The 25,425-nt window shown below is 45.9% G+C and overlaps 1 protein-coding gene across 1 annotated transcript in view; it reads left to right on the plus strand.

The window, feature by feature from the left end:
* The first annotated feature begins 2,019 nt into the window (after positions 1-2,019).
* FIBCD1 (fibrinogen C domain containing 1) overlaps positions 2,020-25,425 on the plus strand; it is a 42,163-nt gene continuing 18,757 nt past the window's right edge. Inside the window, exons 1-4 of the mRNA XM_030206836.1 lie at positions 2,020-2,091; positions 8,340-8,816; positions 11,280-11,439; positions 14,153-14,289. Of these exons, the coding sequence (XP_030062696.1) occupies positions 2,020-2,091; positions 8,340-8,816; positions 11,280-11,439; positions 14,153-14,289 (846 nt within the window). The remainder of the gene's footprint in view (positions 2,092-8,339; positions 8,817-11,279; positions 11,440-14,152; positions 14,290-25,425) is intronic.

A 25,425-nucleotide genomic window follows, 5' to 3' on the forward strand; every position in this document is an offset into this window, starting at 1 on the left:
AGCCACTTTTGAGGCAGATGACCAGGTAGCACTACATGAACATTTCCAAAAATGAGAGAAAAGGAACAAGATGTTTTAATTCTTAGCCATAAAATGGTTCCATTGCCTTCCTTTAATACCAGAAGTGGGATACTGTTCCTTGCAAAAGGCAGAAGGTTTGTGGGATGCTGCTATCCTGAAACTGACTTTTTATTTATCAGACAAGCAAATGGATTTGGTATGCTGGTTTGAAATATTCAGATTGAGTACTTAACTAACCACTACAGAAAAGGAATAGGGGAGAGGGAGGTGATGGTGGGGAGTGAAGGGAGGACCAAGAATGAAAATAGGGCAGAGACAGAAGAAGCAGGTGAAGGAGACGGGGAGAGTGTGTTAAAAAGTAAAGATCAGATTAGAGAATAGAGGGAGTTGAGAAGATCATATAGAGGATGGAGGATTTGAGGGGGGTTGGAAGAGGTCTGGAAAGTAAGGATCCGATTACAGAATGGAAGGAGAAGATGGGGGAGGAGGGGTGATCAGGGGTTCTCAATCCAGTTCTTGGTACTAGAGGGTGATGAAACTGAGAGGGATGGGGAAGAAGTACTGGAATATTGAGGATCAGATTAGAACAGTGGTTCTCAATCCAATCCTTGGGACATACCTAGCCAGTCAGGTCTTCAGGACACCCACAATGAATATGCATGAGATAAATCTGCATATAATGGAGGTGGAGCTAGTGCATGCATGCAAACCTTTCTCATGCATATTCATTGTGGAAATCCTGAAAAACTGACTGGCTAGGTGTGTCCCAAGGACTGGGTTGATAATCCCTAGATTAGAAAATGGGGAAGCTGAGGGAGGGGGGAGGGGTGTTGGAAAGTGAGGATCATATTAGAAGATGGGGTGGAATGTACTTCTGTATGGAGGAAAAGTAGAGCCAGGGAATTGTGACTTTGATTGACAGCTGTTAGTAGAGTAATGGTTCTCAGCTCAGTCCTTGGGACATACCCAGCCAATGAGGTTTTCAGGATTACCACAATGAATATGCATGAGATAAATTTGCATATAAGGGAGGTAATACATGCAAATGTATCTCTTGCATACTCATTGTGGTTATCCTGAAAAACTGACTGACTGGGCAGAAGTTTGGTGGAAGGGGGAAGAAGAGGATGGGGGGGGGGGGGGGACTGCGTCTTTGCCCGACATCTATTAGATGAGGTGGGGGGGGGGGAGAGAAAAGAATGGGGGATGTTGCCATTGATTGACAGCTATTAGCTGAGCTGGGGAGGAGAGGAGAGTGGGGGGTGGGGGAATGTTGCCTTTGACAGTCAAAGGCGACAGTTGTTAGTTTACGACTGAGATGGGGAGAGAAGAGGATAGTGGGGGGGGGGGGGGGGGGTTGTGCCTTTGATTGACAGCTATTATCTTAGGGTTGAAGTTGGAGGAGGGAGCTTCAACCTCCCTCTCTTGCTAATTAACCTTTTCCACAGATTATGATTTTCTGAATTATAATCCGAGATCATTTGCGAGTGGGGTGGGGGTTAGAAATACAAAGACGAATGGAAGAGGGGGCGGGGGAGAGGAAGAGAAAGAGGGAAAGATCTGATCAGTGTAGACACCGGCAGCAGATCCGGATGCTCGGAGCTGGGAGAAAATCTGGAACCTCGTCCCTGCCCCTTTCTACTCCCGGCGGCTGGGCTGTGGGCGTTATACCGGGCAGCATGGCCAGTAGCGGTCTGGGGACTGCTGGCAGGACAGATATGATGCACGAAATCAGGTTTTAAAATCAAGAATTTACTGTGCTAAGGGACTTGACTTGGGACCAAAGAGAGGAGGGGAGAGGCAGACAGACAGACAGACAGGCGATAAGAAGCAAAGGAAAGTGAAAAAGCAGGAGGAGGGAGGAGGAAGGTGGAAGGGGCACCGTGCCAGAGAGCCGGACTGCAGGGCTCTGCGCCCTCCGGACACGGACCAGACCGACAACGCTTGCTTTGCTTTACCCCATTCCCTCCTTCGGATTTGGAGACGTGGCACCGGACGATGGTTAATGAGCGCTGGAAAGAAGCGGGAGCCACGTCCCAGCTGGAAGGTGGCCAGCAGGAGAAATCCCAGGTAAGAGGGACCCCGTCTGGGTGCACAGCACGGCAGATCGGGGGAGGGGGAGGGAGAAGGAAGAGATCCAGAGCAGGGGGGGGGGGAATCACCCAAGGGTGCAGGGTTCCTTGCACCCGGGGGATGCTACCGGAACCAGGGACCGGCACCAGTCCGCTTACCCCTTTCCATCCTGCTGGCAGCATTTTAAGAAGGTCTGAGGCAGGAGGACACAGAGGAACTGAAACTGACCGACATTGTGAGCCTGTCCCTAGAACGCAGCACTACTAACCCGTCACTGACCTGTGAGCAGAGCCTGTCATGTTACATGTGTGTGCTCACTGTGCTGTATGTACATCTTATTCCCAAAAGAAATACAGTTAGAGCCAGGGACAAAAGTGGGGAAACCCCTTTAGCATATCTGGAGGAGGGGGTTGCTGCAGGCATTGATCCAGTTGGGTGGGGTGGGGAAGGGCATGGTCTGAGCTGGAATCCGGGTCCTTGGAGCACAGGGCAAGGCCTGATATTAGGGGGAAAAACTGCTCCACTATGAGGTGGGGGAGGGGAAGGGGTCTGGATTTAATTCACCCTCAGGCTCCTCTTGCTGTGCTGCGAGTCCTTTCAAATATCACTAGCGCCTGGGGCATTTACAGAGCCGCTGTCTGTCCTGCAATAAGTGACTCCCTCGAAGGCTGTATGTCAGTTCCCAGAAATGAAGGAGTTTTAAATGCCTGTGATGGAGAGCTCCAGTTCTTTGAAAGTTTGAGAGGATAAAGAGCAGACTGAGCAAGGCAGGTCCCTCCTCTTTTAGAAGTGTATAAATTACCCCTCACCTCGCCCTTAGCACCAGAGTTTTTCTGGACATTTGGAAAGTGTGATGGATTTATGTTGATGTTGCTGTGATCTCAGATACTTTCATAAATTCTCAGCTGCTGAAAATGCCACTGATTCAAACAAAATGTCAAAGGAAACCTCTCACTATGGCCCTCTTCTTGCCAAGCCAGCTGGGCAGTGCCCAAAAGCAAGCTCTGCTTCCAGGGGAGCCTGGCTTGCCAAATTGGCAAGGCTCTTTATTTTCAGATTAGACTTTATTTTGCCAGGAATTTATCAGTGTTTATTATAAAAATAAAAACATGAGCAAAGCTATGCAAGAAATTGACTCCCTGCTTTTTTTCTGGGTAAATATTAGGCTGTATTTTGGTGGGCAGAAATATGAAGCACTGCACCAACATGGAGAGGGGAAGGGGAGTATTGGGAAAGGAGGATCACTCTTGTACTGGGGTATGCGTGGAACATGGACTAGTCAGCATTCTGCTGGGGCATAAGAAAATCTGTGTGTTGAAGATTATAAAATTATGTTAGGTAATATTGTTTTAAAACCTGTGATTTTTCAGACAGAACCTGCTTATATTAAAAATGAAATCCACTATAATGCCCTTCCTTCTTTTTGCCCCTGCCCCTTCCTCTCAGAGAGCATGTTATATAAAACTTGGAGCTGGGACTTGCAACCCTCAATCTGGTACCCCCTCTCCCCTCTCTGACATTCAGAATAAACAGTACACTACAACATAAGTATGGTAAATAGAATTTTTTTTATTTGTTACATTTGTATTCCACATTTTCCTACCTTTTTGCAGGCTCAGTGTGGCTTACATATTACCGTTAACGGCTTTAGCCGGTTCCGGTCTGAACAAATACAAGGTATGAATGAATACAAGGTGATATTATGGTAGATAAGGTACATGTATGGTAGGTACAATTGGGGGGAACTTAGAGGGGGAGGAAGAGTCAGGTAATGTCCATTACGGTCCTTGGTTATATTGTGTCGCAGGTGGCTGCAGCTTTGCTTTATTAACGTAACAAGTTCTCTGTGCCCCAACATGTCTGATCTGCACATTGTGCTGATGGGTTATTCAGGCATTCTCATCTTTTTCGAGCCTTTTCCCATGCCTTACCACCATATTTTGAGCCACAGTCTATGACCCTTGGCTGAGAGCTGTCACTGCAATGCTTGGCGTAGAAAAGGAAGGGGAGCAACTCTAGATAGCTGCAAATGAAGGCTCAGGGTTCTATAGTTCCATTAAATTTCATCTGCCATTTGGATGCCCAGTCTTCCAATTTCCTAAGGTCTTCTGCAATTTTTCACAATCCGCATATGTTCTAACAACTTTGAATAGTTTTGTGTCATCTGAGCTGGATCTATGCTTACATCTAACCCTGACTGTTGAGAATTTCCTAGAGGCCTTGGATAATCCACATGTGGGTGAAAAGACAACTACAGTGTTGGAACAGGTTGCCATTTGGAATACACACTTAGCCAAGACCTTAGAGAAAACAGCACCACTAAAAAAAGGTCTTATGCCCCACTCACAAACGCTCAGCTTGGTTTTCTCCAGAACTTTGGATCCTTAAACATGAAGGACGGAAACTGGAAAGGAGATGGCAGAAATGTCGCCTGGATGAAAACAGGCTAAACTGTAGGAAGAACGTGACAAAGTATCGCCAAACCTTATCAGCAACCAAAAAGAAAAAAAATTCTCTCAATGCATCGCACCCTTTCCTGGTGAATAAGACCGAAAATACTATAATGCCTTTGTATCGCTCCATGGTGCGTACGCACCTTGAGTATTGCGTTCGGTTCTGGTCACCATATCTCAAAAAAGATAAAGCAGAATTGGAAAAGGTTCAAAGAAGAGCAACTAAAATAATAAAGGGGATGGGACTCCTCTCATATGAGGAAAGGCTAAAAAGATTAGGGCTCTTCAGCTTGGAAAAGAGACGGATGAGGGGAGATATGATTGAGGTCTACAAGACTATCTCTACTTCAGGAAGTAGGTGAAAGCTTGGCTCTTCAACCAGGCCTTTAATGGAAGAAGTAACTAACTTCTTAGTCTCACACACACACACACACACACACACACACACACACACATGAGTGACACAGGCTGCACATATTGCAGCAGGACATGTTTATCCACTCCTATCTAGCTGAGATAACATTTAATCATCTCTCTGACTTCATGTGCAACTTTCTTTAAATTAGTCACCCTATTTTCTTACCTATCTGTGTGTTTCATCTTTGCTTATACTTATTGTGTTGACATTGTAAGTAGTATACTATGCCATACTTTGTATTATTTGAATATTTTTACTGCTGTAATTGATTTATTCTTACTGTACACCTCCTTGAGTGAATTCTATAAAAACGGCGGTAAATAAATAAATAAATAAATAAATAAATAACATTTAACATTTCAAAATTCAAAACACATTTTTCTGAGCTATCGAAATACTTAACAATTCACTAACCTTCCACCCTTTCCGCCCTGCCTTGACAGCTAGGGCAAGGGTACAGCATGGACCTTCATGCCTTATCTAGTCCAGGTTACCTGACCCACCTTCACTTAGCTTACCGCTAAGTGCTCATCGCCTGATGAGCTGCAGCCCCATAGCTTGGGCATCCTCCCTTCACAAGCTGCGATGTCAGCTGCACCCTGTAGACCTCCACCGCATACACCTCTCCCTTCAGGCTCCCAGTGCCTTCAGGGTAGGTGGGCAAATGGTCACCTATGAGGAGCAAGTTAAAGGCCTTGCTCCTCTGAAGGCGGTGCTTTAAATATCCGCCCCAAGTTCTGCCTCCTATAACCTTCTCATCCAGTCCTCAGGAGAGAGCCCACGGTGGGAATTCTCAATTTAAAAGATGTTTTCCCTTCCCGCACCTCTTTTTACTCCCACCCCCTCCTCCTACTCACCAGCACTCCTTCCTCCTAGTGAGCCCTTCCCCTTGTCATTCCAGGCTTTACCCAGCCCAATGTTAATGTTGCCCATTGAGATAGGCTCTCATGTGTTTATTTCTATGAATTTGATCTCCTTCAGGTCCAAGTTCAAATAGTCTTCCTCAACAGGAAGAGGTGTTCAGGGACCTTCTGCCAGTGCTTAACAGTGGAAATAGGGCATGTGCTGCATGCTGCTTTTTTCCAGTCCCAGGTGCAGTTTTTATTAGTATCTGCATCTTATTTGATTCCATTAACACTTTGGGTGCATGGCGAAGAGTTGTACACAAGAAATAGAAGGTGTATTGGTTTGTCCTTTACCAATAAATATTCTACATTGGAACCATACTAGTCTACCCCTTTCTTTTTGTCTTGTTTGTTTGATTGGGGGTTGCTTCTGCTTTTTGGACTACAGAGTTGTACATAAGTGTCTCTCTCTCAACTGGAAGGGACCCAGTGCTCTTACAATTTCAGTGATTCCTGAAAGATGTTATCTGCCAAACCTTCATTGCAACACAAGGATTTGGCAATACTGGGCGCTCGCTAAGGGGCCATACCAAAGAGCCATGAACTTTTACTCTCCCACCCCACACAAATCTCACAGTCCTACAGCCCCTAGTGTGATTTAAGCTGCTCAAGCTGGAGAAATTTCTCAGCACAAAAGGAGGAGGGATAGGTCCCCACTCTACACTACCAGATGCCTTTCCCCTCTCTAGAGTAATCTTACCTTGCTGCTTATGTCTGGGGTGGGGGCTGGTTGCTACAATGAGTTGTTTTAGGGTAACGATGCTACATGAATCCCAGATTGCTGTAACAAAATACTGAGGGTTTTTTGTTTAGTTTTGTGTGGGTTCTTTTTTTGTTTTCCATTTTGAGTAATAATTCCCTTTGCAGTGTTGCTGAGAGGGTTGAAGAGCAGGGAGAGGGAGCTAACAGGTAGAGAGGACCATTAAAAGTTGCCACTTCAGACTAATTCAAAGAAACACACAATATTGCTCCAAGTTTTTTTCTTATTGCATGCTCAGGATTTGTAATTCTTATTTTTTTTAATGCAATTCAGCAGAGCCCCATCAGGCCTGGATGAGCCTGTTCCATTGACCTGGGGTGAGTTGGCAATGCAAGGGGCTTGTCACTTGCTTCAGATCTGCATGGCAGGACAGAAGCATGCCAGCTTTGTAGACACAGCAGGTTCTTGGCTCATTCAAGAGAGAACAGTGGTCCTTGCCTCTGAATATGCAAAGCTTTTCTCATTCCTGTCAAGCCACTAAAAATCACAGCCTGTGTGTAGCAGGTATAATAACCTGGGGGGTTGGGGTGAACAGTCAGGCAGTGAGAGGAAGGGATGTAAAGCAAAAACTGTTAGAAAGCAGCACAAAAGAAGAGATTAAAAGACACTGGAAGCAGATAGATCATAGTATGTCCCCCCATCCGACTTGAGAGATACACCAATACCAGATAGTGCTAGGGAATGATAAAACCCATAGTGAGTTTTTTTTTTCTTTAGCATTTTCTCTCTTGGCCTCATGTATACATTACACTGCTTCTCTATCTTCCTAAGGGCAGAATGTATGTATGCTACACTGCTGGTAACAATTCACCCCATCCTCCTGACAAGTCTTAATTTATTTGCATTTATTAATCGCCTTTATGAAGATATTCACCCAAGGTGGTGTTATCTGCTTATGACATCATAGAGTGTTACTATGAGCATCAGTCTTTTCCATAAAAACAATTTCTGATGTCACAAGAAGAGAATTATGATGTCAGATGAAGATCAGAAGGAAGTGTAGGAGGCAAGAATGAAACATTGGTTCCAGCCTTGGGGTATACAAACCTTTGTGCATATTGTATTTATTATCTCTGATTCCTTATTTGTTGACTAACTATGGCACCTTCACTCATGCCAGGCACTATCCACTGAATTCTATACAAGTTGCTAAAAATTGTGCACGCAAATTTGGGCGCACAGTCAATTTAATTGAATAATGATCTAATTTGCATCAATAATTGGCTTGTTATCAAACAATTATTGGCACTAACTGTTGGAACATACACACCTAAATTTTATACACACGGAAATGGGAGGGTCATGGGCATAACAGGGACATTCCTAAAATTAGTGCGCATAGTTATAGAATAAGAGGGAAAGTGCCTAATTTAGGTGCAAAGATTTGCACCACGTTTCAGTTGGTGCAAATGGTTGCGCCTAAAGTTAGGCATGATTCCTGGGTATAAGCACTATTCTATAAACTGCACCTAACTTTAAGCACAGCTTATAGAATAGCACTTTTTTTAGTGCCATATATATAGAATGTGGCTTTTGACAATGATATTAAATTTCACTCTCTATTGAATTTAATTACCTAAATTAGAAGATTAGGGGCTAAATTCAGCAGATTCTTGCTACCATTCAATGTATTATTAACTGATTCTCTCTCCGACCCCCCTCTCACCTCTGCTTTCCTCTTCTTTCTCCCCTTTTCTCTTTGTCTCCAGAGGATCAGCTGTGGGTATATCCTCTGCACAGTTCTCCTCTCTTTGGCAGTCCTTCTGGCTGTTACCGTTACTGGTGCCATTTTGTTCATGAACCACTACCATGCCCCCACCACTGATTCTCCCCCTGTTATCAGCACCAACTTGGATGACCCCAATGCCCTGGTCACCATTGAGAAGATTGACAGCTCTCGTATCAGCATTTTCATTGAACCTAACTGCCCGGACCATGGCAGCAGCTTCAGCCGGTTGGAGGGACTATACTCCTCAGTGCTGCAGGTGGTAACAGAGCAAGGAGCAGAACTCAAGGCTTCCAGGGGGCAAGAGAAAGCACTGCTGGGGACCTTAGAGGACCAAGTGGCCAAGCTGCTGGCCCAGGTTACCCAAATGAAGACAGACTGTGATGTGCTGAGGAGGGGATACAGCACTCTGACACAGGAACTGAACTCCCTTCAGAATGAGCAAGGCCACCTAATCCAGGTAAGCACAGGCTGCCTTACACCATACTGTCCTGAGCAGTTTAGCAAAAAGTCCTCAATATGCTGTGCATTTATAATTGAGTGCTTAGTAGCAGGTGGAATCAGTATTGTAGAATTGGGTTCTACATTAGCAAAGACAGATGAATAACAAAGCCACATTATTAGCAAGATAGAAAATTATATTAGGTTAGTCTAGTTTACAATGTGCTATATTGTGCTTCAAGGTAGACTACATCAAAACAGTTTACAATTCCACAAGCAACAAAAAGAAAACCGCTTAATGGAGAGAACCCCCCTCCCCCCGAATTCCTTGTAATGCCTGAAACATTTAACCAGAGAAGGTTTTCTCAAAAAGCCACCTTCTAAAACCCAACTTAAATTTAGCTATAGACCTTTCCACCCTCAGAGAAGAAAGTAACTGATTCCAGAGGGTAAGAGCAAGGAAAGTCAAGGCAACCAGATTAATACATTGCAGGAGAAGGAACAGACATCTGCTGGAATGAGGGAACCTCATGAAATGGGAGGGCATGTATGGGGTGATCAGTGTGAAGTGCCTAGAAGGCTCATAAATGTAATTTAAATTTAAGGTGAAAGGCAATCAGAGGTCAGTGGACAAAAGCCAGAAGAGGGGACTCCCGAATGAACCAGGAGCTCCCCTCCCCCCCCCCCCCCCCCCAGCAATGGCAGCAATATTCTGCAGCACATTCCCCCTAATTCCTAAATTTCCAACTAGTGCTCAACTTTGCACGCACTACTTATAGAATAAGGTCAGTTGCACATGTAACTTAATAGATTAATTAGATGCTAATTAGCCTTAATAAACAATTACATGGCTCTAGTTAGCAGTTACATACATAGCTGCCCTTAGTCAGTATTCTATCATTTGTGTGCTCAAATTCCAGAGCATGCAACTCTAAGGGGAGAGGGCGTGAACGGGTCAGGGATACTAACATTAATGCTTATAGAATACTAACATTTATGCTCCTAACTGCCTACAGTTTGGCACAAGCATTTATTTGGATGGCATATGTGCTCACGGCTAAAGTGAGGTGTGTAAATGTGGACTTACACTAGTATTCTATAGTGGCAGTTGTACGCACCACTGCCATTATCAAATCTGCACTTAGTTGTATCATCCCAGTGCCTAACTGTGAAGAAACAGTATATTTTAAGCCTGTAAAATGTATTGGATATTTTCCTGTCTTAAATATGTCTGAAGTGTATTTCTCCTGTTTGACTGTGCTAGGGTCGGGATAGACCCTCTAAGTGGTCGTGGGGTAACCCCAAGCATGTGGCTAGGCGTTTCGTGACACTAACTGTAGGCAATCGATTCAGAATTACACACAAAACTCAGTTCTTGCAGATTTCCAGGTGGTGCCACATCCAAGTTTGCTTGACAACATTTCAGCCATTTTGCTGTTTCAAAGCAAGATGGCTGAAACATCAATGAAGCAAACTTAGATATGGCCCCATCTGGGACAGCTACAAGAACCAGGACACCAGCCACGGAAGCTTTGGACAACATAACACAAAGCATGTTGTTTTCTTTGTGCTCTTTGCACTTTCTAAGTATCCACTGAAACAACGGCGTCCACATTTGTGTCAAAATTTCCCTCTTAAGCAACAACCTACTCTACTTATGCGCAGCTTCGTGCCATAGAAGTCCTGCTCCAGATTTGTCCAGTCATTGCTGTAAGCTTCTACAATAAGTCTGGAATGGCTTTAAATTTAGGAGCTGGAGTTGTCTGTATGCAGAAACGTCAGCTATACGTGAATAAGGTTATCTCACAGAGATGTCACCAATTATTTGCACAAAGGCAATTACACAGACTTGAGGAGATCGAGACAAGGGCTACTGAAACTGTGAGGGGTCTGCACTACAAGTCATCTCTGTGAGCTGAGACCTACAGTAAGTACTAAAGTGTGTATACTACATACAATAATGTCTGAAAGGTACACAATACAAATTCCAGGAGGAACAGTGGAAAAAGTTCCCCAAGAAGAAGGTGATGGCTGCATGGAAAGGACTGAGGCAAAATTAGTTTTCTACGCACCAACAAAGCTGTTTATTTATGTTCTCCATGTTCAAACTCATTAACAAGTTCACTCCCTTTTTCTCATATTTTCCCAATCTACTGAATTCCTTGTAATATTAAAATCTCCTCCTAAAATGGATCACGTGTTATCAGTCTAGTGACAAAGGGTGAGAGGAAATTATGACTATACGCTTTGGCTCATATACATTGCAAATCACCAGCTGAAGCCCACGCATAGGCCTAAACATGGGATAAGTACAAAGGATCCCTAAGTTACAAAGAAAAGAAGGAAAATTAGAGATGCGCTGAGCTCGATGATATTCTAACAGCAATCAGCTTGGACAGCCTAGATAGACCTTATGCTAAGGTCAAAGTTACTGTTCAGAAGTCAGATGGGATGATGTGCAATCTTCTCTCTCCATCTGTAGCTGCTGTCTGAGAGCCATACAAATGTGGCACACCTTGTGAGCTCTGTTAGTGACTTCCTGAGTGCCCAGCAGAAGGACCAAGGGGGGATCAAAGCTCATCCGAAGGCTGACCTGCAGAGATCTCCGGCCAGAAGTTCCCGTCTTCGGGGATGTATCAGTGGTGAGCTGTACCTGCTCCAGACTTTCCCACTTGTTTATCTGAGGCAGTGCAGAAACACTGTCAGACTCTGCACTTGCTCTGACATGGCCTTTGCTAAGAGTTTAGCCCAGTACCAGATTAAGGGGCTGGTGCCTGGGCCACTTAAGCTGGGGCTTTATTCTTGTCCACAAGCTCAGCAGGTACAATTAACAGCATGAGTCTAAATTAGAAAATCTCACTCTCACCACTGAAAACTAATGTAGTTATTTTTGCTTTTGTTTTTTTTAATTAGCTCCATTCGGTGTCACAATGTAATTTATAAAAGCTTAAATTTAAGAAAAGAAAATTAGCTTAAAAATTTCCTCTCTTAATTGTGTAACATTGGAAGATGACAAAATAGCAGTACCCCTGCCCCCCAAATGCTAGTTTTTATAACTCTGGAACAAACTAGCATTGGAAGGATCATGTGAGATTTTTTTTTCCGGTATCAAATGCAAACTCTATTAGGTGATCTGTATTACGCATTCCATTGTAGTCTAATTAATTTATGGGATGGTTTCCATTTTGCCACAGTTGGCCATTGTCCATCTCCCACTATGGCATCAGTGGAACCACCTCACAGATTCTGGCCTTGTTCTCCTCCTGCTGTGTTGTGTACAACTTGTGGGCTGAAACATATTACTTTTATCGTTTTTAGAACTAATATTATTCTGAACCATTGCACCCACACATAAAAAGTTAAATGGCTATTTTATAAGAACTTCAAGTTGTGCTTTTGCAGCCTCAAGCTCTGAGTTTATATGATCCTTTCAGGAGATTTACCAAGTGCTGTTTGAAAACAAGCTCATTTTTTATCAGTCACTTGCAGGTCCTTTTCTTACACTTTGTCAAGCATTAATGTGCTCATAGGATTTAAGTGATGAAGTCCAATTCCCTATTAGGATAAGATTAGCTGAATATGTCTTACTTATTCACAGGAATCAGGAGAGGTGGGAGGGTGAGGTTGGAGGATGTGCTCACTCTGTCCTCTTATCCTAGCAGTACACAAGCTGTTCCTCATCAGTGGTGCTTCCAGCAGCGTGAGCTTCCTCCCACCAGTGCCCTGTCAAAGACACTTCCTCTCAGCAGTGCGCCGTCAGTGGCGCTTCCTCACAGTGGTGCCCTGTCAGTGGCACTTCCAGCATGAGCTTCCTCCCAGCAGTGTTCAATCAGTGACGCTTCCTCCCAGTGGTGCCCCCTCAGTGGCACTTCCAGCATAAGCGTCCTCCCAATGGTACCCTGCCAGTGGCATTTCGAGCATGAACTTCCTCCCAGCAGTGTCCCATCAGTGGGGCTTCCTCCCAGTGGTGCCTCCTCAGTGGCACTTCCAACATTAGCTTCCTCCTAGTGGTATCCTGTCAGTGGTACTTCCAGCATGAGCTTCCTCCCAGCAGTGTCCCATCAGTGGCGCTTCCTCCCAGTGGTGCCCTGTTAGTGGCACTTCCAGCGTGAGCTTCCTCCCAGTGGTGCCCCCTCAGTGGTACTTCCAGCATAAGCATCCTCCCAGTGGTACCCTGCCAGTGGCATTTCGAGCATGAACTTCCTCCCAGCAGTGTCCCATCAGTGGGTCCTCCTCCCAGTGGTGCCCTGTCAGTGGCACTTCGAGTGTGAGCTTCCTCGCAGCAGTGTCCCATCAGTGGCGCTTCCTCCCAGTGGTGCCCTGTTAGTGGCACTTCCAGCGTGAGCTTCCTCCCAGTGGTGCCCTGTCAGTGGAACTTCTCGTGTGAGCTTCCTCCCAGCAGTGCCCTGTCAGTGGCACTTCTAGCAGCACAAGCTTCCTCCCAGCAGTGCCCTGTCAGTGGCACTTCTAGCAGCGCGAGCTTCCTTCCAGCAGTGCCCCATCAGTGGTGCTTCCAGAAGCGCAAGCTTCTTCCCAATAGCGCCCTGTCAGTTGCCCCTCCAGCAGTTGAGCTTCACTTAGTCATATTAGGTTAGTTTAGTTTAGCTTCACTCAAATGCTTGGTTGCTCCTTTCTCTAGTTTAATTTGTTTTGAGTCATCTGCTCAAGACATGGATTGGAAGCAATATTATCATTTTGACCAAGGAGGCTAAACAATTTGGAGACCCAAAATCCCTCTTCTCACCAACCTCTAGTCTATCCTAAGCCTCCCAAGAAGAAGCAAAAGGGAGGAACATAAGCAGCAAAATGAGGAGAAATGTGGATGGCCAGGAATTACATCACAGCAAGAGAGGTCCAGCTTTAGGGGTGTATGACCAGGGTGCCATTCAGGGGTGCTCTCCACCCTTCCCACTGTGGAGAACACTGTTCCTAGCTCCTGCACAGGGTCCCACTGGCTCTTATCATGGTTTTATAAAAGGGTGCTCTGTGCAGAATTGCCAAGCTACCCAGTTCCAAGAAGGACATATTAGGCCAGCCCTGGCTTTCTGACAAGCCTATCATGGTGCATTCAGGGACCTGCTGCACAGATTTCAATGGGTAAATTCAGGGACTATAAATTTCACACTGCCAGGCCAAAAAGTCTCCCTCTGGAACTGGGTAACTTGGCAGCTCTTTTTGAGAAGGGAACCTCCCTGTCCCCTTCTCCCACGACTCCTGCTCAGGGCACCCCTAGTACAAAATCCCACTCTGAGCAGTGGGTTCAGACTAAAGAAAAATGATTGATCATTCTCTAATCTTGCTCCGCCATGCCCTCTGGTCTCTCTTTCTCACCCTGGTCCTCCATTTATTTGCCAGGATCACGGCCTCGGGACTGCTATGATATCTATGTGAATGGACAGCAGGACAGTGGGATCTACTCCATATTTCCAACTCATTATCCCTCAGGTTTCCAGGTGTACTGCGACATGAGCACAGACGGAGGAGGCTGGACTGTAAGTCACTAATGAGCAGGGTACACGTACACATTGCAGATGCTTTACATTTTAAACAGCTTTAAAAGTGCTGGTGTGGGCTTTTAAATCAGTAAAAGACAGAAAGGATTAAACAAAGACTGTGTATTATAATCCTTTATAAAAGCACCATGATTTGTTATGCAGTATCATTTGACTTGTTGTCAAAATGTAGGGGGGTGTTGAGGCAATTTTAAAATCTATTTATTTGTGTAAACTGTCTTCCCTCAATATAACAAAAGTATGTTCCATAATATGCCATCTTTTAGCAGCGACTGGGACAGTGCTGTACCATAGGTCTAAAGCACCTAGGGGCCAGTGTTTTCATCTACTTCCTCCCCCCCCCCCTCCCACCCATCACCTCCAGCCCCTGCCCTCCCTCCAGCTGATAGCAGGAGAGCACTACTGATGGTGCAGTAAGCCGAGTGTAATTCTAACCCACTCTTCGTGACACTGGTACCTTTGCTGGCCAACAACTCAGGTCAGCTGTTCCACCTGCCAGGACAGATGCTGGAGACAGGAAGGATGGATTAGAGAAGCACCTAGCCTGTTACACCAGGGAATCCACTCTCTTGCTATCAGTGAGCGAAAATGAGAAGTGACAGATGCAACTATGAGCAGTGGACAGAAGCATTCATAGGTACCTAAAAGAATCAGATCCCAGGTTCACAGAGCCCCCAGTTGGGATTTTGATTATTAAAGCAGTAATCATGACCCTCCTCCCACACCCCCTCCAAGAATGATCCTGTAAAAATCACATATTTGGACATCATATTCTTAAAATATTCATTTAATGTTTATTATTAAATTTCAGTGTCACCTTAGTAAACCACAACATAACTTCCTTCCAGTACCACCTGCCAGGTGTATTATGAAGTGATACAAAACTCTGCAAAAGACCACTCAGTCCTATATCTAATCTACCGACCCTACCTATGAAAGCCAGCACTGCAAACATCACATCAGGATCTAGAATACCAATAAGTCTCTTATTGAGTAAAGAAAACAGAGCCTGTCAAACTGTGGGTCGGAAGCCCAAATGGAGTCACAAAACCTGTGTTTGGGGTTATGACCTGGGTGAGCACCTCATAGGATATGATGTCCTGCATCACCCAGGAGTTGCCTGCTTTCCATGGCCATATGATTTGGGATGAGCACTATCCTAGACAGAAATTACATCCTAGTAGAATAACTCACCTCAGTCACACAAGCAAAACACAGGCAGACACTCATCAAATAATGAACAAGGGACCACAGATTAGAAATATGCAGACAGACAAAAGCTGAACTGGAAAAACTAGTAAACCAAACTGTGCATGCAGTGTAACAGTAGTGAAACAGAAACAGAAGTGCATTGCCTCTCCTACTGAGCAAAGTACAGGGAATCAGGAATATGCATTTCCCAAGGAGGACCTATTCCAATTAATAAATTCAAAATGAAATTAAAATTTGTAAAACATTTTGTAGCTTTGGCATTTTTTTCCAGTCATACTGCTCCCAGTTTCTCTCTTCTGTTTTCTTTTTTTCTTCTCCTAACTTTCTTTCCAGGGTCTGCTGTCCATTCACCATTTCTCCTCTTTCTGTCTTCTTCTATTCCTCCTCTATGTTTATTTATTTTGCCATTTTAGCTCTTTTCTGCCTGTTTACTCAGTTTTCACCCCTCTTCTCACCCTCCAGTATTCAGTCTCATTCTTTTTACTTTTCACCCAAGTACCATCTTTCATCACTCATACTCTTTCCCTAGTTCTCCCATTCCTTCCTAGGCTTCTTACTCCCTCTTTCATCAACTCCTCATACTCAGTCCCTCCCCAACCCTCATCTCCTTTCCTCTGTCTGCTCATCAACCCTTTATTCTGTCTCTTATCCTCACCCCATTTCTGATTACTCACTTTCACTACCCTGACAGCTCTCCATCCTCCTTGCACTCATCTCTCCCAAGTGGTTCCAGCATGCCCAGTATCTCTCCATCCAGCATCACCCCTTTCTCTCCTCTCTACCCCCTCCCAGTCCAGCATCTCCTGCTTCTCTACCATTGTCACACATGCTGCATCTCCTGACCTTTGGATACATATAGTAGCAGAGTTGAAAACCAATGCTAAGCAGAAGGGCTCTGAGCCATTTGCACACCTTAAGGACCTGTCATATTCTGTCCCCTCCAAAACAAGCTTCCTGTTTATGAGGGGTGGGGACACAGCATGGTCTTGAGCACATGAGTGGCTCAAACACTTATAACTCACTTTTGCTTTCTATACTGCTAGGTGCTCCTCAAGCACCTTTCTTAGGCCAGTACCTACAGGCCATGCCCATTCCACCCCCTTCCACCTTGATACACCACTGGATCAGGGTAGATCAGGGGAGGAAAAGACATAAACAGAAATGAAGGTAATGTACCATGAAGCCAAGATTTGATGAAGTCTCCACATACTAAGAAGCTGAAGACTTTCTGTTTAGCCAGGCTGTGACAGCATGCTGGAATAACCATCCATCAGTCTCCACGCCTCTCTAAAAAAGGAAATTAAAATGACAGATTTTTGTTTTCTGATTCTCAAAAACAACAGTTTGGATAAGAGGACAGCATTGCTCAGACATCCAGCTCGCTCCTGGTCTTTTGCTAGAAGTGGGCAGATTGTCAGAGCACCAAGAATCTGGATCTGATTAATGTGCCAATATATAACAAGGCTGTAATTAGCAGCAGGTGACCTTCAGTCCTGGTCTTCTGCTGCTACTGGAGGAGTCTGTGAGGCGTGGCTGGCCGTGCGTAGCATTAGTGCTGGCTAGATTAGACAAGGAGATCCTTTTACTTCCTCTTTACAAAGATGACAGTAACAAAACACATCATGGTCAGTGAAGGCAGATAAAGACCAGCTGGCCCATCCAGTCTGGCCAGTTTATTTCAGTCCACCCTGCCCAGGATATATCTCAGCTGCCAGTTGTCAATGCTTGAATGTTTGCAGGATATCACTCTTTATCTAGGTCAGATTGTAAAACTTTTTATCTAACTTCCGCAAGTCCTAGTCTCTCCTATATTTTGAGCATACATATATAAAAACACTCTCTCATATTGTAGCATCACAGGTTTGTGGTAAAGTTTTACATTAAAAAGAAAAATTAAATTCACCACCCTGCTCACCTCAGATCAACCTTCTCAGTAGTATACACCATAGTCACTTTTCAGTCCTCCATGCAGTATTCATCATTTTAGCCTTTGAGGGTGCGCTGTCTTTTCAGTCAGAATTATTTTCTGGAGCTGTGTCCTCCTGTAGGACATCCTGTGAGATTTTGCCTGTAACTGTAGCAATTTGGGGGGGGGGGGGGGTCAGTATTCACAGAGATGCCAAGTTACCCAGTTCCAGGCTGGAGATTTGGGGACAGTCCTGGATTTCTGGTCACCCCATCCTGATGCATTATGGGACTTGCAGCAATGGGCAGATCAGACACATCAAATCCCATACTACTTTGGGATATAAATTCAAAACCAGGACTGGCCAAATTGTCTGTAGCCTGGAACTGGGTAACTGTATTCAGCCCATCGCAATCACCATTTTTTTATTCCCAAATACCGGTGCTGGACTATCACTTTAGTAAATGCTGATGAATGTTGACCCATGTGAATCTCGCTGAATGAATCTCATAGTCTGCCAATAACCCTTTCCTGGCTGGTATATCAACATCTTTCCAATACCCCAACAAGTAAATAATCAGGTTTACTGATATGTTATTTGTACAAAACACATTTATCTCATTTCAGTTTTTTCCCCAAATTGTAGTACTTTGTGGCTTGTCCACTACATATGCAGACGATCACTGCAGTGGTGTGCTGGAGCCGGCTCACACCGGCTCGCAAGAGCCCGTTGTTAAATTTATTGGCATCTTGCGAGCCAGTTGTTAGCCAGTGCGAGCCGGCTCGCCTCTGCTCCCCCGGTCATCCATCATCCGTCTGCCCTCTGCAGCTCTGCTCCCCGATAGCCCTGGTTTCCTTCTTGTGCCATCGCCTGCCTTTAAAAATTTTATTTTCCCTCAAGGCGCGCCGGCGTTGAAGCGAAGGCAGCAGGCTCAGCTCGGTTCCAGCCTTCCCTTCCTTCGCATCATGGCTCCGCCCTCGTGTAAACAGGAAATACGTCAGGCAAGGGCGGAGCCATGATGCGAAGGAAGGGAAAGCTGGGGGGGGGGGCTGGAAGAAGGCAGATGGAGGGGAGGAGGGCAGGGGGGAGACGAGGGTTGCTGGACATGGGTGGATGGAGGGGATGGCAGGGGGAGAGGAGGGTCGCTGGACATGGGTGGATGGAGGGCAGGGGGAGGAGGGTTGCTGGACATAGGTGGGTGAATGGAGGGCAGGGGAGAGGAGGGTCACTGGACATGGGTGGGTGAATGGAGGGCAGGGGAGAGGAGGGTCACTGGACATGGGTGGGTGAATGGAGGGCAGGGGAGAGGAGGGTCGCTGGACATGGGTGGATGGAGGGCAGGGGGAGGAGGGTTGCTGGACATGGGTGGATGGAGGGGAGAGGAGGGTTGCTGGACATGGGTGGATGGAGGGCAGGGCAGGGTGGGAGAGGAGGGTCGCTGGACATTGGTGGAATGAGGAAAGAGGAGGGTTGCTGGACATGGGTGCATGGAGGGCAGGGGAGAGGAGGGTTGCTGCTGGACATGGGTGGATGGAGGGCAGGGGGGAGAGGAGGGTTGCTGGACATGGATGGAGGAGAGGGAAGGGAGAGAGAAGAAATGCTGGACATGGATGGAGGGGAGGGAAGAGTGAGGAAGGAGATGAGAAGAGGGAAAAGGAAGAGAGGAGAATAACTGCACATGGATGGAGACAATAGGCAGAAGCTGGATCCACTGGACAGTCAAGTCTGCGGAGGACCCAGCTTTTACTTACAGATGTAGGGCAAGAAATGAAGAAGAAAGGCGAAAAGTAAAGAAATAAATGGAAAGGAAGCCCTGGAAATGGAGTTAAGAGGACAGATAGCAGCAGAATCGGATACTGGGCCGGCATGATCAGAAAAACAAAGTCACCAGACAACAAAGGTAGAAAAAATAATTTTATTTTCATTATAGTGTTTGAAATATGTCCACTTTGAGAATCAGGTGCTCAACATTAAAAGTTTATTTTTATTTACTTATTTATGGCATTAAATATGAATTAGATTGCCCCCCCCCCCCAGGCTCTCTCCCCGGCTATAGCCAGCTCTGCAATTTGGGGGGGCGCAGAGGTGGACGAGGGACGCAGAGGTGGGGGGGAGCACAGAGGTTGACTGGGGAGAGAGCCTGTTGTTAAACATTTACCAGCACACCACTGGATCACTGGGTAGCCAAAATCCCTCCCAACAGTGATACTGCCCCTGAACACCTAACACAGAGCTGCCAGGTTATCCACTACTAAGAAAGCGATTTTAGGCCAGTCTTGGATTTCAGGCAACTTTATCTGGCAATCAGATTTGTAGATAGGGACAAATGGGAGGCAAGGATCTGTGATGCTAGGAGCAGCAGCAACAACTGCAGACCATGAAATAACCAGAGAGTAGCAGTAGAAAAAAAGCTTCAATGCACAAATATAGATAAAAAACTAGCCCGACATGGCCACGTTTCTCCTTCAAGGCTGCGTCAGGGGCATACTGTCAACCAGACATAAAACAAGAAATAAAATGATTAAACAGGGTAACTTACAGCCAGCCAGCAATTGTGCACAGCACTTCTTCAAACAGAGTAACCAAGCTTCTGTCAGCTCTGTGAGTTCCTGTGCCGAGCAGTGGTGCCGGGTGCTAGAAGTTCGGACCCGGATTCTGCCTGGCGGCCGAGCAACCCCGAAGTTCACCTGTGGTGACCGCCGTTCCTCAGGGGTTGAGTCCCCAGGTGCGGGAGGCTGACAGGACTTATACTGAGAAAGCAGAAGCGGGTGCCAAGGGGCCAACTGATGGAGAGCAGGGGGAGCAGATCCAAGAACAGGCCGTGGATAACAGGTAGGTGGCAGATTAGAGAGTGGGTCCGGTCCGGGCAGTGTGTCACAGGCAGGCAGCAGACAAGAGAGTAGACCAGGTCCAGGCAACGTAGTACAGGCAGGCAGCAGGCAATAGAGTAGACCAGGTCCAGGCAGTGTGTCACAGGCAGGCAGCAGTCAATAGAGAATAGACCAGGTCCAGGCAGCGTCGTACAGGCAGGCAGCAGACAATAGAATAGACCAGGAACTAGAAAGGTCAGAAGCCGGAAACATAAACAAGTATAGAGCAGAGGAACACTTACCGATTAGAAGCTGAAGCAAAGTAGCTGAGGAGGAGTCTTCCTGAAATAGTGCTGGTGTCTGACGTCAACCGGGGCCAGCCGAGGGAGGCGAGCAGTCAAAAGACCAATGGCAGCACGGGAGTGGGGAGCCAATCCCCGCGGAGCAGAGAGGCGTGGTCATGGCTCAGGACAGACTGCTGGACGGAGCACCGGAAGGACCGCGGCGCTCCTGGCATCAGGGAAGGAAGGCAACGTCGGCGTGGGTGCAGCGATGCTGGAGGAGCATCGGTCTAGCACCACGCCGCCAAAGAGAGCGCTGGCTCTGCTATGATAGCGGGCGTTTCCGGCAGCTGAGACATCCCGACGGACCGGAGGTAAGGGGCATGACAGCTTCATGCACAGTTAAACTTTTAATTGCTGCCTGACAAGTGAAAGGTAACAAAAAATATATAGTGTAGATATATTTGTCACTCCATCCAATGCATGAAGTGATCACTAACACATTTATCTATATCAGAACTTTATTTCTCTCATTTTTTATATGTGATTCACATAATTTTACTTGTATTTTGGATAATTTGATATGCACGTCCTTTTAGTATGTTTATTTGATCATATTGTAATATGATTTGAATGATTTTATGATTTTTTTATTCATTATATTTGATTTGTTGATTATTTAATCATTTTATTTCTTGTTTTATGTCTGGTTGACAGTATGGTCCTGGTGAAGCACGGCCATGTTGGGCAAGTTTTTATCTGTATTTGTGCCTTAAAGCTTTTAGTCTACTGCTACTCTCTGGCTATTTTGTAGTCAGATTTGTAGGTCACATTTTGTCTGTTACATCTAAGTTGTTGTGTATGATGTTTTATTACTTTGTGTGTTATTTGGAAACTGCTTAGACTATTAGATAATGTGAGATAAAAAGTTTGTAAAACCCACACTGCTTTGGGATGCAAGTTCAAAATCAGGACCTGATAAAAAGTCTCCTTCCTAGACAACCTCTGCTAATCCTCCTATATAATAATTCTCACCTCCAACGTTCTGTGCCTGGGACCGTGGCACATTGAGAGGTGGTCTGCTAGGCTGTGTAGATCAGATGACGTCGGATGCATTATGACGTAAGCCCAGAGAAGAGACATCAGATTGGCCAATAGAAGGGAGAGGGGAGGAGCCGCGATACAGGGAGCAGCAAATCAGCACAAAATGGGGCGGACCCAGTGGACGACGACCCTGGAACACAGAGGGAGGGTGGGGATGACCCTAGAACACGGGAAGGGGATGATGACGACCCTGGAACACGGAGGGAGGGGGAATGATGACCCTGGAACACGGAAGGAGGGTGGGATGATGACCCTGGAACACAGAGGGAGGGAGGGGGGGGGACGATGACCACCCTGGAACATGGAGGAAGGGGGGACACTGGAACTGGGTGGGTGGGGGGGGGGGCCCAGGCACATGCACACTCCTGGCACACACACTCTCTCTCACAGACACATACTCGCACACAGTCTCACTCACTCTGTCATGCACACACACTCGCAAATTCACTCTCTCTCTCTCACACAGTCACACACACTCTCTCAAACATACACCCTCCGAGGAAAACCTTGCTAGTGCCCGTTTCATTTGTGTCTGAAACGGGCCTTTTCTACTAGTATAGTATAATGCTCTCTGCTCCCTCCTCCAGAAATGCAGTTGCTCTATTGTATGTGTTTAGTTTTTACTCTTTGGACTGCTGTTTGGTTCTCACTCTTATTTGTTAATGTGAAAGGGAGCAGCATGGCAGTGTACATAAGGTGATACAGCAAATGTTTTACTAAACCAACCTTATCATTAATTAATCCTTTCCCAGGATGTCCAAATTAGGTTTTCCTGCCATTCAATTTGCTTCTCTGCCTTCCTGGGTAGACAGTATAAAGGATGCCAGATTTAGTAAGGTGCTCATTTTCCAAGCACATAGACTCAAAGTTACACAGTAACATATGTAATTTTGTAAGTCTATGTGCTTTGAAAATGAGCCTCCATATGTAATACCCTGTTGGCCCTCCTCCCTAAGTCCTACTACTAAGCTATGCAAAAAAATCTAAATAGAAACAGGGGGAGGAGTTAAGATGGTACCTGAGTAGGATGCACAGAACAGAAGCTTCCTTTCTTAATCTTGGATTTGTTCTGGGGTCCTTGCTCCTTTCCGGTTGAGTTACTAGTCTTATACTCCTGTTGATTATTATTCCTGCTAGCTGGCTTTCTGCTCTGTTTTTGGAGTTCCAAGCTTGTTGCATTCTCTTTGGTATGTGGGGACCTATGCAGTGGCGTTCCTAGGCTGGCTGACACCCGGGGCGGATCGCCGATGCGCCCCCCCCCGGGTGCAGCGCAGCCCCCCCGGTGAAATTACCTCCCCCCTGGGTGCAGCGCGACCCCCCAGGTGCATTTTTACCTGCTGGGGGGAGTGCCGCGCGCCTGTCGGCTCCGAGTCCACTCGTTCCCTGCTGCTCCCTCTGCCCCGGAACAGGAAATAACCTGTTCCGCGCAGAGGGAGCAGCAGGGAGGGAACGAGCGGACTTGGCCAACAGGCGCGCGGCACCTCCCCCCCCCCCCCCAGTGGTGTGCACCCAGGGCGGACCACCCCCCCCCCCCTTGGTACGCCACTGGACCTATGAATATGAAGCTTTGCTGAGGGGGTGGTGTCTTGGCATGCACAAGGCAAAGGAGAGCTGGCTCTTTGCCAAGTTGCAGTTGGTTCTGGGTACTGGATCTGAGACCAGACGTTTGTTGGTGCCTGCTTTGGGATTCTGGTGTTTCCATAGCTCACGTTTTTGATTTGGGGATGAAGGTGATATTGGATCATGGTGGTCAGCTTGAATGTATCTTTAACTTAATAAACCCCGAAACCTGTGTCTTTATTGTCGGAACTAGCATTACCTGGCAATATTCTGGACTTGAGAAGATTTGGTGACATATATTTGAAAAATGGACATTCTGTTTTCTGATCTAGATATGGCTGTTTGGGAGAAGTGCTGCTTCTGGAATTATCACTTTTATTTTTAAGGAAAAGTCTGAAGCTATGGTCTTTGGCTTCAATATCTACTTTTCAGTTTTAATATTTCTTTTGCATAGGATTTTGATACAAATGGAGTGTGTCTGATTATGGTGCTCATTTTCAAAGCACATAGACCAGTGGTTCCCAGACCTGGTCCTGGAGGCATCCCAGCCAGTCGGGTTTTCAGGATACCCACAAAGAATATTCATTGAAGATATCCTGAAAACCTGACTGGCTGGGGTGCCTTCAGGAGCAGGTTTGGGAACCACTGACATAGACTTTCAAAGTTACATACAGGCATATTTTGAAAGCACTTAGACTTACAAAGTTCCATAGTAACCTATGAAACTTCTTAAGTCTAAGTGCTTTGACAATGAGCCCCATAGTAACCTATGTAACTTTTGTAATCCCAACCCCTGCCCTTGGGAGGGGACCACACTTCAGCCATAGAGAAGTTCTCCTTGTTTGGAGAAAAACTCCTTGGCTGTGTTTAATCTTATACCTATGACTCCTTATCAGACAGGCTGCAAGATGGAAAGCTAAACTTTCAGACATTTATTCCCTGGATAAAATAATTTGGATTAAAGAACACAGGAAGCAATACACCATTAGCCAGTGGCGTTCCGAGGGGCGCTGACACCCGGGCCGGATCGCCGATGTGCCCCGCCCCCCTGGGTACAGCGTCCCCCATGTAGCGTGACCCCCCCCTGTGAAGAGACTCCCCCCCACCCCGGCAAAAGAATCCCCCCTGGGTGCACGCCGCTGGGGGGGGGTGCCGCACGCCAGTCAGCGTCGTTGGTTTCCATGCTCCCTCTGCCCCAGAGAGGGAGCATGGAAACCAACGACGCTGACCAGCGCGCGGCACCCCCCCAGCGGCGTGCACCCGGGGCGGACCACCCCCACCGCCCCCCCCCCTTGGTACACCACTGCCATTAGCCAATCATAAATTTATCATAGAAGCTTATTTATTACAAATAGGAAAATAGACATCTAATTGCTGCTTTGCCAATTACAATTCATAAGTAGTACATACAAATAGTCTTTTTCCTTTCTATTCCTGTGGAGGAATTAGACCAGCCTGGAAGCAAGATTCCTGGTTTTGTTGTAATAAACCATCCCTTTTATACCTTTTTGCTATGTGTACATGACAATTCCCAGTCTGCTGTTTCAGCTACTTGCTGTCTCAGTTGACGGCTCCCTTATCTAAAAACATTTGATTTACTTGTTCCAGGAAAACCAGTCTCTCACGACCTCCAACCATAAATCTTTGCACAGAATAGTCCTAGGGCTTAACTTCCTTCTTCACCCCTCCCTGTTGCTGTGTTTGCAAGTGGAATATTAAGATAAGATTAAACTGAAATACTGTCTGACCTTACCTTGCTGTTTTACAGAGTTGGGCAAACTCTGCTCCACAGGAAAAAAAAGCCGTCATTTCAAGAGTTACACAGTGGTCCACCATCTTATTGACCACAGATTTATACACTTTGTAAGTCTATGTGATTTGAAAATGAGTCTCCACATCTCGTAATTACAAGTTGGTTGAATACTGTTCAGTCTTACTTGTTCCTTACCTTTTTTTGAAATATTTTTCTTTCTATCCATTTATGGAGGGCAAATGTAAAACCCATTCAAATTCTTCCAGTGAATTGTTCTTTTAGTAGGAATTTTACGGATTGCTATCTTGTACAGTTACCACTGTATAAAAATTTGGTACCTGTGGGTCAGCCTTTGCACACCCCAGGTATAACAGAATCTTCCAATGGAGTAGAATCTAAAGCTCAGAAAGGAACAGATGTTTTCTTATCTTCACTAGAAACTCATCTTTATGTAAAAGGTAAATCCTTGGAACATTCTTTAGAAGATT

This window comes from Microcaecilia unicolor, chromosome 6, assembly GCF_901765095.1.
Source record: "Microcaecilia unicolor chromosome 6, aMicUni1.1, whole genome shotgun sequence".
Classification (NCBI taxonomy): domain Eukaryota; kingdom Metazoa; phylum Chordata; class Amphibia; order Gymnophiona; family Siphonopidae; genus Microcaecilia; species Microcaecilia unicolor.